Here is a 14,072-nt window from a genome sequence, read left to right on the forward strand (position 1 = left end):
TCATCTTACGGTAAAATTTGATTACTTGTCCCCTTGGTTGGAGCTGCTACCAGGACCTGGATTGACGTAAATCTTCCTTGGATCGTCCCTTTCCTTGTAATACGACAACTTATGAAAAGTCTTCCCGTTTACCACGGCTTTATCCGTAATCTCTTTCGCCACTGTCCTCCTCCAAGTGAGACACAGAACGATCGAAGGTAAACTGTTCACCTCCACCCACGACCGATCGATTTTCACCACGGTTGGATTGAAATTAACGGAAAGCCAAGAGAAAATCTTCTATCAAAGTTTTCCTCCAGTTGTTTTTTTTAATCATTTGACATTTTCAGACTGGCAGATGAAAGTGGTTATTTAAAGATTGATAAAATACGTCGGATTTGATTAGAAGGATTTCCATGGACGTCGGTGTCAGATGTTTTATGAATTCATATTTTGTATTCGATGTTTGCTGAGATGGAAAGAGCGGGTTGTATGGAATTTTATATGAAGCTTGTTTGCGACGTCTGAATTTTGTAAACAGCCACATGTGGAAGCTTCTTTGGAATATTGAAATGTCGAGAGGGTTGAATATACACAGGGTGTTCTGAAAATTGTGTTATCATTTTGGATGAGGAAATCTGAATTACTTTCAGCCGTACTTGTCGATATTTGTTAATTCGATAAGGTTGAGTTATTTAAAAAAGGATAATTTTAAGAAACACGGTTTTTTAAAAGACTGTTCCCATTTCTTTCGCTCGCACCCTCTTACGTCCGATGATTTAGTATTCGAATTGCCACCATCGCCCTTCCATCCGTCAGGATTTCTTGCACGTATATCGTCAAGAATTCAGCTTGCTAATATTCAGCTGGAAATGCCGGCGGTGCTTTTTATGCAAAACGCCCAATTTTTCCGAGCCGTAGTGGAAGCTAGGGCGACACGTAACGTTTCAGTCTGACCACGTACGAGTGTTATATGAAATAAACATCGACTACCCATTTCTCTTCGTGTACACCCGTTTCAGTTCCTTGCTTTTTCCACCTTTCCTACTTCCGGCATCGATTTTACTTTCATTTCGCCGTGGAATTTTACTCTGTTTCATTTCATACACGCGTGTTATCGTCACGCGTGTAATTCAACGCGGTTAATGGCAAGACGGAAGCTTGTTTGCAAAAGAAATATTTTCATAAAAACGGTACACAGTATTTCTGGTTTTTTTCTTTTCATTCCTTCATAATTCGAACTATTTTCACGACAAGAAAATTTGCACGGTTAGAAATTACCCGTGTATCTTTTTAGTTCTCACGGTTACGCGAACGGAAAGTATACTTCGAGTTTATATGTAGATAAGAAGGAGGAGGACAAGGAAGTGCACTTAACGGATAACGGCCTGGTTCATATATTTTTCACGTGGAAATTATTTATTCGCTTATTCGTACGTTAAGAGAATGTTGCTTCCCGCGGTGCATGCGTTGAATAATTAAAATTCAAGTCTAGCACTCTCATAATCTCAAGTGCTACCAATTTAATTTACAAACCTGTACTTCATTCGAAACGGAATAACCCCTTTTTTTCACCTGGACATATCGACAAATGCTGCATTAGGATTTATCGTCCCCGGGTCGGACGCGTGGGTGTTCCGGTGCGCGTGCACGCGGCAAATTCGAAAAATCAATCAGCGAACACACGAATAAAATAGCGGGAGTAGAAATTTCGTTGAAATGTCCGCTGAAAGCATTGGTCCAGTTCGAATGGCAATGCATCAGCAAACTATTCGCTGGTTTATCTTATTATCCGTGCCGCAGACTGGCTGCATCGTCGCTCTTGAAATCCAAAATGCAAATTTCACCGTGCCGTCGTCGTTCGAACGAGATTGCACGCTGCGGCGCGGACACGCTTTCGTTTCCACGCGCACAAAGGCGACGCAATCGAATCCCAGTGAGCGTGATCGATTCGTGGAAACGTTCCTCTGCTAATGAACCTCTTCCATCGGTCACAGGACAGAGTGTAACGGAAGCGGGATTGTTCTAATTGCCACGGCACAACGATACCTGATTTAATGCACCTATGATGCAACTTGTGCACGTGACAAAATTGCTGCGATAAAGTAACGCGATATATTATACAAGTGATGCGCATTGATTTTCATGATATTTTGAATTGATATGTATAATATTAGAAAATAATATTTGACACTCGCGTTTACAACACTTCTGTAATATTCCGCGCAAGATTTTCATTTTTTATTTAATTTAGATACTTAGAAATTGATATTTATCGAACGCTTGTTTCGAGTGATTCAATTATGTATGCCATATCCCACAGCAAGATGCAGATTATTATCGATAGATAACATCTATGCCTGGGTAATTTTCTACCACGTCATACGAACAGATTCAGATTATATCTGATTATAACTCGACAATAACATGTATTTCATAAAATTAAATTTCCGCTCATTGACAAGTAAAATGATTGTACGATACGCAACTGAACGAAGTGTTATTATATTAAATCACTTCATTTATTAATTTCCTACCTTTCTTCCCTAATGTTTCGAGTTTATCCATCTTGAACAAGGTGTGACCAAGTGTCCTGAAAGTTGGCCGTCATAAAGGAGAGCTCGGTTACCAGCATGTGTTATCAAAGAGTTTCGAGGAGAGAAACGATAGAAAAGCGGAGAAACATGGAACGGAATCGTTTTAATCTGTGGCCAGAAGCAACAGTAACTGCCGTCTTATTGGCCCCCTTACACATTGACCGGCTCTGTAAACTCGCGATGAGACTGGACGATCGATCGTGCTTTGTTCCTGCAGAGAGGATCCCGGAGGATTCTCTGTCCAGGGCTAGCCGGCTTCTTTGTTGCTCTCGTTGGCTCGCAATATCGGGGCTAGAAAAATAAAGTATCGATATCTTTCTTGATATAATCTCCCGTGCTTTTGAAAGAAGCGGAGTTTTCCACTTTTATTCCCATCAGCGCACACTTACTTCGGCAAAACTTAAAGCGAGTCCAATGTTTGAGAAAGGGGTGGCTCGCCGGGCGTATTGCTGCTCGAAGGAAACACGTTTCTACCCGTTCGCGTATCCATTGAACTTACCGTCTGCTTACCCGAAATCCTTTTCCTTTCTGCATTTTAATAAATCTCGATGCAGCTCGCACAAAGGAACGTAGATCGAATTCAAACAATGCATAGCAATGCGAGCGAGCGATGCGTCTGTGCCGGAATAACTTCGTTCTTGAAGAGGGATGCTTCGGTAGAAAATGGAAGGTTTAAAGCGCCAAGAAGAATCGATTGTATTTTAGAGAAAATTTCGAGAGGTTCGATTGCGAACTGAATAATTGTACCTGGTTATTTTAGAAGTATTTCCTTCTTGTTTCTGATATTCAACGGTTAAACTCCATCCAAAGTGGAGAATTTTATTTATAAAGAAAAAACAAATTGGCAACGACTTAATGAAATAACCTAACACACTTTTACAATTTCAATATTGTCGAATATGGTCTTCGTAATCCGGATTTCGACGCTGCGCAATTCATCCAAAGAATTATTCCAAGTTATCTGGCATTTATTCAGGAAGGATGTTTCAATTTTTTCCTGCCAAAGTAATAGAAGAACGTGCTCAGAAACGCCCGCGTTTTTTCACCCGAGTCACGTTCCAAAATCAGAAAAATCTCGGTTGGAATCCGGTTCTCGTTTCCAAGCAACATCGCCCTTATTCGAATTTGTATCGACCATGGAAAGCTGAAGTTATTTCTACCTTTTTGGAGGGGAATTTATCATGGAAGGTGAAAGGTGAAAAAATATTAGAATTTGAAATTGGAATTAACACTCGAACTACCAAAGGGGTCAAAATGATTGGTTTCCAGTTTCTTATTTTAAATTATAAATTTTATCAATGTATTTTTATTAAATTGTATGTTGGCTGTTATCGAGAACAAGCTAAAGAATGAATGTATATATTTAATTATGTTTCATCCTTTATCTATTTAGTAATCTACATTATTTTCAACTTAAAAATAAGTGTGCATTAAACGTCGGTAGTTTTAGTGTTAATTAGAAACCTGATCCTTGATGTATGAAGGGACGCTAAACGTAAGTAGGCGAAGTTGATAAAGATGTAAGATCGATGTCACCGTGCAGACTGTCAGAACGATTCGAAAGGTATGTTCGATCCGAGGTAGGGAACAATGCCTAAGTGGTTGTTATCGCGTTTGAGCACAAGCAGCCAGGCGTTCCTGACCCATTTCCGGGAAGGTCCTGCGGGAGGCAATAATACCATCTCCTGTTCGAGCACGTACCACGGATACTCGGTGAATGGTTCACAAACGGTGCAATGAGAATTACATTGTGCATTATCGTAAACCCCTCGCGCTCGATTGTCCCGAAAACGTCTGTCGAGTAATTACTTGTTGATTGAAAGTGAAGATGTAATACTATGAAACGTATGCAAAATAAAGGATATATTTTCAAGCAAATTTCTGTCTAAAAATCCTCTCTTTTACCCTGGTCCTTGTAGAAATATGTATTTACATAAACATGCATAGTCAAATAATTGCACCTCACGTTGCAGCTTTTTTCTCAGCGTCAAGTGTTTCTTTCAAAATATTAAAAAATTTTCAAAATTATCAGTGACGAAACGACGCGTTGTTTGCCCGAATTTTATTCGAACGCATGCAATTTGGCGTTTCATGCGATATCTAGATAAATTGGTCCAACGCAATTTTGCACGGTTTAATTACTAATAAAACTAGAGCAATAATAATCATGGAATGATCGTCGTGCGATACCGTGATAACTGAAATTTCAATAGCTGATTCGGCACAGCCGGCATTAGATGCGTTATCGCTATCATCTGGGGATACTCGAAACGTGCGGAATATTAAATTTTAGTGCTTTCGAGCTCGCATCGGGAGCCACCGGCCGAAAGTCACTTTAGCCTGGCTTCGGTGTACCATGGAAACTGATAAAGGATTCGATTCGATTTCCTGCCGCGAGTTTTCATTTTTGGAAAAAAAAAAAAAAAGAAAGAATTGATACAAAGTATCTGAAAATACAGTTCGTTTTGTATCCTGTTAAAATGATCTTCAACTCGTTCGGATTTTTTTTCCGTTTCATTCGTTTTATGATTTTTATATCTATCTATGTGATAAAAAGCAATCGTTTTTATTTTTCGATTTAGTCTCGTTCAAAAATCGTAGATAGGATTGGAGGAGAGAAGGGAAGAAAGTTGCAGAAAGAGAAGCGTCCGCGCGAATTTATTCCTCGGGGGTAGCGTAATTCCGTGACCGGATACCCCGACTTCCGGTTACCCTTTGTACGAAAGGCATCGACGAATCGAGGAGAGCGACTGTGAAACACGATGGACCTACTCGTCCGCTTTTCAACGCTTTTGCAAGAGCTTTCCGCTTCATCAGGAGGAAGAATTTTTACGCTGCTAGACGGCAATTTTCAGCAACGGTCACGAAGAACATTTTTTTCCTTTCGAAGATCTGTTTGACGTGCGCTGGAAAAGAGGCCAGACCCGGGGAAATAATATTAAGTGGCTCGACGTGTTTTCCACCTCGACGAACGGAACGAAGCGTACGCGTGTGTCATGAATTTTCCATTTTACCTTTTTTTCATCGCTGAGGTCAGGGATGTTTCATTTAATTTTTGCAGAATTTTAATCTTAATACTAAATGAGCGGATACGTGGAGCAGAGTAAGTGTAGAGCAGAGTTGACACTCGGAGTGCAAAGGGTTAATTCTTTGAAAAAATTTCTAATAGAATTTTTGTAGCTTATAAACACAAAATCATAAATTCGTCAAACAGTTGGAAAAGAAACTGCATTTCATGTTCCTTTCAAAAGCGATACGTTTCTGCTTACTGAACAAACACACGCCTGCGAACTATTTACTTTGACAAAAATTTCCAAGAGAAATGAAATTCCTCAGGGCTTATAAACGCACATCGTTTCATCGATTTATCAAAAGAATTGGTATTACTTTCGCAAGTAATATACTTTTCACTACCGAACGAATTGAATTTTTATTCAATCTTTAAAAAGGATTTTTTGTAGTTTTTTAATCTATCGTACTTCTATGATGGCTTTTTTCTCTAGTAATTTCGATTCGTCGAAGAGTACCATGTTTCAGGAAGTTTGCGTTTGATAATCAAGTTGAAAAGGGATATCAATTTTCAAGATACTATCAAGTGTTTAATTGCAACAAGTATACTGTTACATATGTTGGTATCATTAAATTTATTAGCACGGTGTATGCTGATCTCTTTTCACACCACATGCCATCATTAACACGGTTCAATTATTTGCCAATCCTTTTGTACGTTTGTATATTAATTTTCTTAGAAAAAATTTAATTACAACAAAGTTCTAAGTAATTTTCTTGAATCGATACGAAAGCTGACATTATTTACATTGATCGAAAGATGTATGTTGTATTCTTCTATAATCGATTATCGAAAGATACGAGTGAAGTGTCCCAGAATCAGGTAAGCAAACTTATTAATCAAAACACTCGAGTACCAATCAGTAAAGAGCGATAAAACCGTAATGTAAATTACACTTGTTATTTCAGATTTGTCATCCGATAATTCGATCGTTTGCAAAACTATTTCTGAAAATATGATTCCGAAAACGACGCCTTCGTCTCGAACGTTTTTCGAGGAACTGGGTAAACTAAGGCGATCCAAGATTATTCGAGTCGACGCGATCGGGTGAGCAACGTTACTTCGTGACTTTAAACTTTTCCTTCGATAACGAGGGCCACGGAGTTCCAAGGAATTTCATCGACATTCAATTGAACTCTCCTTTCAACCGTGAAAGGTGAAGGGTAACCTGAAACTATTTAATCGGCTGCGTTCGTTAAGTTCCAAGCACGTTGATTGATAATTGCCAACCGAGAACTTTTGCAACCTTAATAAAACGTTTACAAATAATGTTTCGGATTTCAAACTATAAGATCGGAGATTATTATGTCATCATAATTTCTTCTTTCGAGTGGAAGATATATCAGATAAAGCCGTGGGCAGAGGAAAACGTTTGAAAGATTAGTGTAAGCTCGTTTAACTACACCGGTTGAACTTAATTACACGGTCGCAGCCTGAGTAATTTACATTCCTGACATGGCAATAAAACACTTTTTGTTGTTGCAGCATGCCTTGAACTTTCGATGATATGCTACACCGTGGTTAACTGCAAACTTCCATGGAGAAGAACTTGAATTCTGCAGTGTCTCAGACACCTTCGAGGAGACATCCACTTGGTCGTTGACTTCTGTTAGAGTATAGCCTGTAATTAGAGGTGCCAAACATCGTAGACGTGTCTCTTGCATAATTTGTTGGGTCGTTAACGTTAGACTCTAGCATAGGATAATTAGAATCAACAAAACAGTAATTTTTCATTTAACAATGCTACTGGAATTTACATTACGATACTTTTTTTTTATTGAAATTGCTTCGGATTGCCGAGTGCACGTGTATCGAACTTGATCCTATCCCTGAACAACGCCTATTACCGGGTACACGTGCTTGCTTTGTTCAGCGTGGCTGTCGAGCACAAGGCAACGAATGTCGATGCGAGTGTCGCGGATGAGGAGCAGCTTCGAGGAGAAAGCAGGAGGCGAGGGTGGGCTCGGGACACAATAAACCATTCTACGGAAGGCAAAACACAAGCCCCGGCGCCGCTATAACCGAAGCCCAACGTGCTGCTTCATTATGCGGTGCGAGGTGGCAAAGTGCCAAGGCCTTTGATAAAGGGGGTGGCTACGTCCCACCAGATTCTCGATCCGTTCCAACCCCACTGCCTTTTCCGCCCTTTCGTCGTAACACCAACGGTTCCTGTCCACCCTCTCACCTATACCACACCCACACCATCGAGCTGTGATTTGAAGAGGGAGAAAAAACCTTCCTATCTATCTGCTGTCGATTGGTTTTTCAATGGAAAAATAAAAAATTGATAGATATTAGTTTGAGACAAAAGAAGATACATCGTATTATCTTCGTTCGTATAAAAATCAAGGATGAATTCTATTTTCATTGTCTATATTTGTAAATAAATATGATTCATTTATTTAAGGTCATCTCCTTGATTAACAAAATTCATGCTAAGTTTTGTTCTCTCCAGAAAATTTATTTGTGATACGCTTTAAAAATGACTTACTCTTTTCTTATGAATTTCGTGGTATAAGCAGAATAAATAATTAAGCGTATCATTCGATAAGAGCATGCTTGTGTAATTGAAAAATTTGCGTTTCAAGAACGAATGTTAATGAAAGTACTCGCATTGAATGAAGTAAGGAAGCCACTTAATCAATTGACTTGCTGATGTGAGTTAATAGTGGACAAGATATCACTATCGCCACTGATAGCTCAGATTTTGTCGTAAGGAAATTTTTTGTAATTGTTTACCAATTGATAATTTTTCAAGACAAAAATATGAGGATGTACAATTTTTAAACGCTAAATTTATAATATACACTTGACCCCCATTTACTTTAGATGAAAAGTTAAAATGCCTTTGTATTCTGGACAGAGACGTATGTAGTTATTCTGCACGACGCGTAAATCTCAAGTTTCAATCTCTGTATTCAATTATTCATGTTACTCATTTGCTGGTGTGTCTATAAAACTGTCATCGTTCCGAAGAGCAAGTTCTCCGTGAAATATTTGTGTCGCGACCAATCAAATACGACTATATAAGTCATACATGAAGGAGATGTTGACCAGTTTCTGTTCCGCAGCGGTCCAACAATTACGCGTCAAGTGATTCAGGTATTAATCACCTTCTTTAAGATGTATGATTTAATTAAGGATGAATTTCTTAACCTAATGTTTCGATTATTCTTTTCAAATCGGTAGTGTAATTTAGAATTTGTTTTCCTTCAATTTCTAATCATTAGACTAAATTAACTGTGATCATTAGACTTAATTAATTTTCATTTGCACCGAGTGGAGCACCGACGCGACGATTGCTTGGTGATTAATCATTACGATTCTTCGTTTTATTACAATTGTCAGAAGAGCGCTCGCGTTACGATGGTGTGTTATTATCTGACACGTACGACGTAGAATGCAACTCGCAATAAATTCTGAATAAAACTGGAAATAAATAATCGAGAGTGGAAGAAGGAAAAAATATATGGAGTAAAGATATTCGGTGTAAAGATCTATGGGTAAAAAATGAAAAAAGAAGCGATTGCAAAGCCGAACTATTCTCTGCGGAAAAATATATAGGGAGAAAAAGAAGAAATGATGTAATCAATTTATTTTCATGGTAAATCTTTGTAAAATCGAGGCTTCTTTCAATTAAAATTCTATCTTTTTAAAGATTTCAGAAGTGTTAAAGAAATGTACTAATTAATTAAATAGTCTCGTTACGTTCACACGATATCACCTGTACGTTGCTTTAATGCTTAACAAAGATTCTCATTAACTTGCAGCTCATTTATTATTCATTCCGCGACTTGAAATTCATTGCCTTTTTTTATTAAACAGATACCAGCGACGCGTATTGTGTTGCGTATAAATTAAATGACCATGTATTACACAGATTCGACGGCCCACATAAACGTATTTACACCACGATAAGGGCAATTTTCACTGCAACCCGTGTGCGCGCTAATCGGCAAATAAAGCCGGGCTTAAAGCTATCTTCAAGTTCGATCGTTAGTCCAAGTAGCCTGTTAATACCTTCAAATCTCGTAATTTTAATGCTTGCAATCAAAGTGCTTGAAATTGTCTGATTTTTAAAAAGAAATTGAAATGCTGATTAATTGATTCAATGGTAGAGTCTATAGTTTTATCATTTATCGAGTCACACGTTGACTTTATGAGGAATCACCGGCGACTGACACTATGGATATAATATAATAGAGTAACTAATAAAAAAACTATCTATTTTCATTTGTTTATCACGAAGCAACGACATAGATAGAAACTGTACCACAAGGTATGATTTTTATCTGACCCTTTCGTTATCATTTGAAACATAAACTCGACGATCTCTTGATAGTGATTGCCATCACGATTATTCAGATATTATTATTAAATTGTTATCTCAATCAAGTAAACACCCCATTAATTGTATCGTTAATTACTTACTGCTATAGTAACGAAAAATTTAGCGTAAGATATATCTTCCTGTTTTTTATCGATAACTCTGCTGGGTTATCGTTGCAAATACTTAAATCGCGTTGTTGGAAATATTCATAGAGAATTTTCGTCCTTATTTTCGGGTTGATGAGAGTTCAGTATGTTGGTGGTAGCCAATCAACAGCACCCTATTTACCGAACTTCCCTCGGTGTTGACTGGTAACGCGACGAAGAAGAAGTGGAAAGTTTTTTATCGCATTATCTCGCGAGAAAGAGCCGAATTACCTCTGACAATGAGCGAAGTGAGAAGCTTGGTTGCCGCGGCAACATTTCTTAATCATATTTCAATTAAGGAGGCCGAAGGTATGGCGTCAGTGTACAGAATCCGGTAACGCAAGCTTTAAGGCTGAAATTTTCACGTAAAATGGCAAGACATTCTGGAGAATGTGGCAACCAATTCGTTAATTAGAACCGCTTAGAACCTTCTTAGTTAGATGAAGATGCGGAGGTAGGGTCAATTTACACTTAATTTAATTTTCAACACTAAAATTATACTGAAAAGAAAATTCCTTTTACCTACCGAAAACATCTGTTTCGATTACGCGACACATTTTTATATCCTCCTGTCGCCTTCGAATCGCTGTCGTTCTGCATAATGGAATTATGTTCGTCCTGATTCCCATAGATGTGACTGTCGCTCGTATAATGTCGCCTATCCATCAGAGAAAATACCCCTTGATCCACTTTCTTCGCAAACAGTCGTAAAACTGTGTCTCCTGGAACGATACGGTGGTCGTGCAACATGTTTCGTTTCAGGATATCGAGAAACAAAACGTAGAAGAGGCATGAAACTTTTCACGTTTCTCTTTTCCGCTCATATAGCCTCGAAGTAAAATATTCTTGCGGGGATCACCTGTCACCTATCATGGCGTAGGAAAGATCCTCTCGTAGAATTTCAACATCGTCTCACGATCCTGGAAGGAGAAATCTGTTAAACCCGTTCTGTGTTCCTATTAACTGCATAGTTGTCGTTGCAGTAATTCGAGTTGTATCGTCCGAAGTAAAGTTCAGTGCGGGTTATCTAAACTGTAAGAAATTGATTAAGTTATCTCGCATCTGGTAGAAAATTCATACTAATTATTTTCGCGGACATCGAACAGTGTAAATCTGTGCGAGTGAATGGAAAAGTTGTGATCGGATGCGTAATGTAATGAAAAATATTCGATCGGACGATAAGAATACGATCTGGTAAATAATATCGTCAGATATTGATAATACTGAGAGGTTAATTACTTAAAATTATAGATAAGCTCGTCTGGTACGAAGGAGATATAAACAATTTGTATGTACACTGTATTATCAAGAATACTCGATAACATGTAAGCATGAAATATATAAATGACTCGAATGATAGCTTGGTCCATTTGTGTTTTCTAAACAGAGACATGTTCAGCATGCTGCCTCTGGGATCCAGTATTTTTCTTTGCCTCGTGATGTAAGTTACTCGAATTGCTTTCTATTCAAACACTGTCTCCCTTAAGTAATTAAAATTCCACTCAATGTTTGTTTCGTCATTATTGTCTCGTATCTTTCTAAAGTGAAATAAATTCTCTGTTAAAATTCACAACTTCGGCTCACGATGGTGACATTTTAAAAATAGACTTATCCCCTCGAACATCAACTTCCAATAAGGTTGTTTTTTCTAGCTCTGCGAGTGGCAAATTGGTGGAGCAGAATGAGAAATATCTACAGTTCCCCCCAAACTTTCTCCTGGGAGCTGCGACAGCGGCATATCAAATAGAAGGAGCTTGGAACGTGAGCGGTAGGTTCCTCAAATTCAAATTTTCACCCTCGGACTGACATTTCTAACATTTTGTTCCTCGCTAACGCAGACAAAGGTGAAAGCGTTTGGGATCGATTCAGCCACGAGAGGGGTAACCATGTTTACCATAACGAAACGGGGGATGTTGCTGCGAACTCTTATTACAAGTACAAGGAGGATATAGCCATTTTGAAGAACCTTGGGGTAAATATAACTTTCTGCTTAAAAGAAAATTTTTGTTTTCATCCAAAATCAAATAAAACCATTCGCGTCTTTGTTTTCCAACAGTTCAAGTCCTACCGTTTATCCTTGAGCTGGCCGAGGATCCTACCGACAGGATACCCGAACAAGATCAGCGTAGATGGCATCCAGTATTATCACAAAGTCATCGACGATTTGTTGGCGAACAATATCGAGCCTATGGTCACGCTCTACCACTGGGACCATCCCCAAATTCTCGAAGATGCAGGTGGTTGGACGAATTCAGAGATGGTCGAGTGGTTCGCCGATTACGCCAGGGTCGTCTTCAAGGAGTTCGCACCAAAGATAAAGCGATTCATCCCGGTGAACGAGCCGCAAGAAGTCTGCAGAAATGGCTACTTATACGGGAACCACGCGCCCGGAAAAAGACTTCATGGTGTCGGCGAGTACCTGTGTCTCCACAACGTTCTAAAAGCACACGCTAGAACCTACAGGATCTACGAGAAAGAATTCAAAGAACAATACAAAGGTGAAGTTGGTATATTAAACAACGTGTTTGGTTATTTCCCGAAAACACCAAAGGACGAGGCGGCAGCCGAGATCGCATTCCAATTCAATGGCGGATGGGTATTGAACCCGATATACAACGGTGACTATCCAGCTGTAATGAAAGAATTCGTCGCTAAACGAAGTCGAGAACAAGGCTTCACCAGATCCCGTCTTCCAGAGTTTGATGCTGAGTGGATCAAATACATAAGGTATTTCATAATGTTTCGTCTTGTAGAAATTTTTGATGGTGATGACTTGACTCAAATGCCACTTATAAAACATGATCCGATGCTTTCATCGTAACAATTGATGTAACCTAGGGCATTGACCTAATTGAGTATCGTTGTTGTTATAACAGGGGAACAGCTGATTTCCTGGCTTTAAACCACTACACATCAAGAATAGTTGAAAATGGTACCTATGGAGAGGTACCGTCTCAAGACAACGATCAAATGGTGCTTCCAACCATGGACGAATCTTGGAAATCATCAGCCTCTAAATGGTTGAAAGTGAGTACATTTTCGAACACTAAATGCAATAGCCTCAAAGTAGAAGAGGGAAGCTTGAGGTTGATAGTTTTCATGATTATCTTGGTATTGTAGGTTGTACCTGAAGGATTTCGACTCTGTCTCCGTAAATTGGCAGAGCACTATGGAAATCCACCCATATATATCACTGAGAGCGGTTTCTCCGATCGTGGAACTTTAAACGATGACGATAGAATCGATTACTATCGCGAGTACTTAAAACAGATGCTTCTCGCCCACTATGTCGACGGTGTCAATGTGCGTGGATACCTGCTGTGGTCGCTTCTTGATAATTTCGAATGGGACAAAGGATACAAGTACGTGCTTATAAAATTAATAACATTCTTTCAGCCGTGTGTACGTAACGTGAGATTGCTTCATCAGATGTTCATTATCATTTACGTAATAGTATATTTTTTGCTTTTTCGTAATTCGACGACATTTTACGAAACGTTTGATATTTAGAGAATTCGAATGTTGTCAAACATTTGTGTAAACAGAAATAATCTATAAACTCGGACCTTTGAAGAATCTCATTCTTTCCATGTTCACAAACAGAAAAATGAAGATCAAAGAACCGTGGTTTATTTTAAAGAAATTATCATTCATTCGCGTATTATTGTGAATTAATCATTGTGTGGTAAATATAAATATTTCAATTTGCAGTGAACGTTTTGGCATCGTATCCATTGACTTCAACGATCCGAACAGGCCACGAACTTTGAAGAAATCCGCTACTTGGTGGCAGAAGATTATCAGTGACAGAAAACTTGACCAATAATCGTAATCGTCGTGCTCTGAATGATCTTACATAAGAGTATGATTGATCATGGCAATTTGTTCTTCGTTTCCCGTTATGTACACAACTTTTGTTTACAAATTTTTAATAAATCAATATCCTTATA

General features: G+C 38.7%; 1 protein-coding gene across 2 annotated transcripts; it reads left to right on the top strand.

Annotated features, from left to right (window-relative positions):
• The first annotated feature begins 8,655 nt into the window (after positions 1-8,655).
• LOC114874767 (myrosinase 1) lies at positions 8,656-14,072 on the top strand. Of its 2 annotated transcripts, none has more exons than XM_029184367.2 (8): positions 8,656-8,748; positions 11,510-11,563; positions 11,775-11,890; positions 11,961-12,094; positions 12,179-12,849; positions 12,999-13,149; positions 13,243-13,484; positions 13,834-14,072. In XM_029184367.2, the coding sequence occupies exons 2-8, from the start codon at positions 11,514-11,516 to the stop codon at positions 13,946-13,948; spliced, it is 1,479 nt and encodes a 492-aa protein (XP_029040200.2). In that variant the 5' UTR covers positions 8,656-8,748; positions 11,510-11,513; the 3' UTR covers positions 13,949-14,072. The 2 variants fall into 2 exon arrangements, with proteins under 2 accessions (XP_029040200.2, XP_029040201.2); XM_029184368.2 differs by lacking the exon at positions 8,656-8,748 and adding an exon at positions 10,671-11,410.

Source organism: Osmia bicornis, chromosome 4, assembly GCF_907164935.1.
Source record: "Osmia bicornis bicornis chromosome 4, iOsmBic2.1, whole genome shotgun sequence".
Lineage (NCBI taxonomy): Eukaryota > Metazoa > Arthropoda > Insecta > Hymenoptera > Megachilidae > Osmia > Osmia bicornis.

Excerpts from the sequence above, each read along its gene's own strand:
- LOC114874767 (XM_029184367.2), top strand. The coding sequence starts at position 11,514 with ATGTTCAGCATGCTGCCTCTGGGATCCAGTATTTTTCTTTGCCTCGTG. Across the intron at positions 12,095-12,178 it reads CCATTTTGAAGAACCTTGGG|TTCAAGTCCTACCGTTTATC; the intron begins GTAAATATAACT and ends GTTTTCCAACAG. Across the intron at positions 13,150-13,242 it reads CAGCCTCTAAATGGTTGAAA|GTTGTACCTGAAGGATTTCG; the intron begins GTGAGTACATTT and ends TTGGTATTGTAG.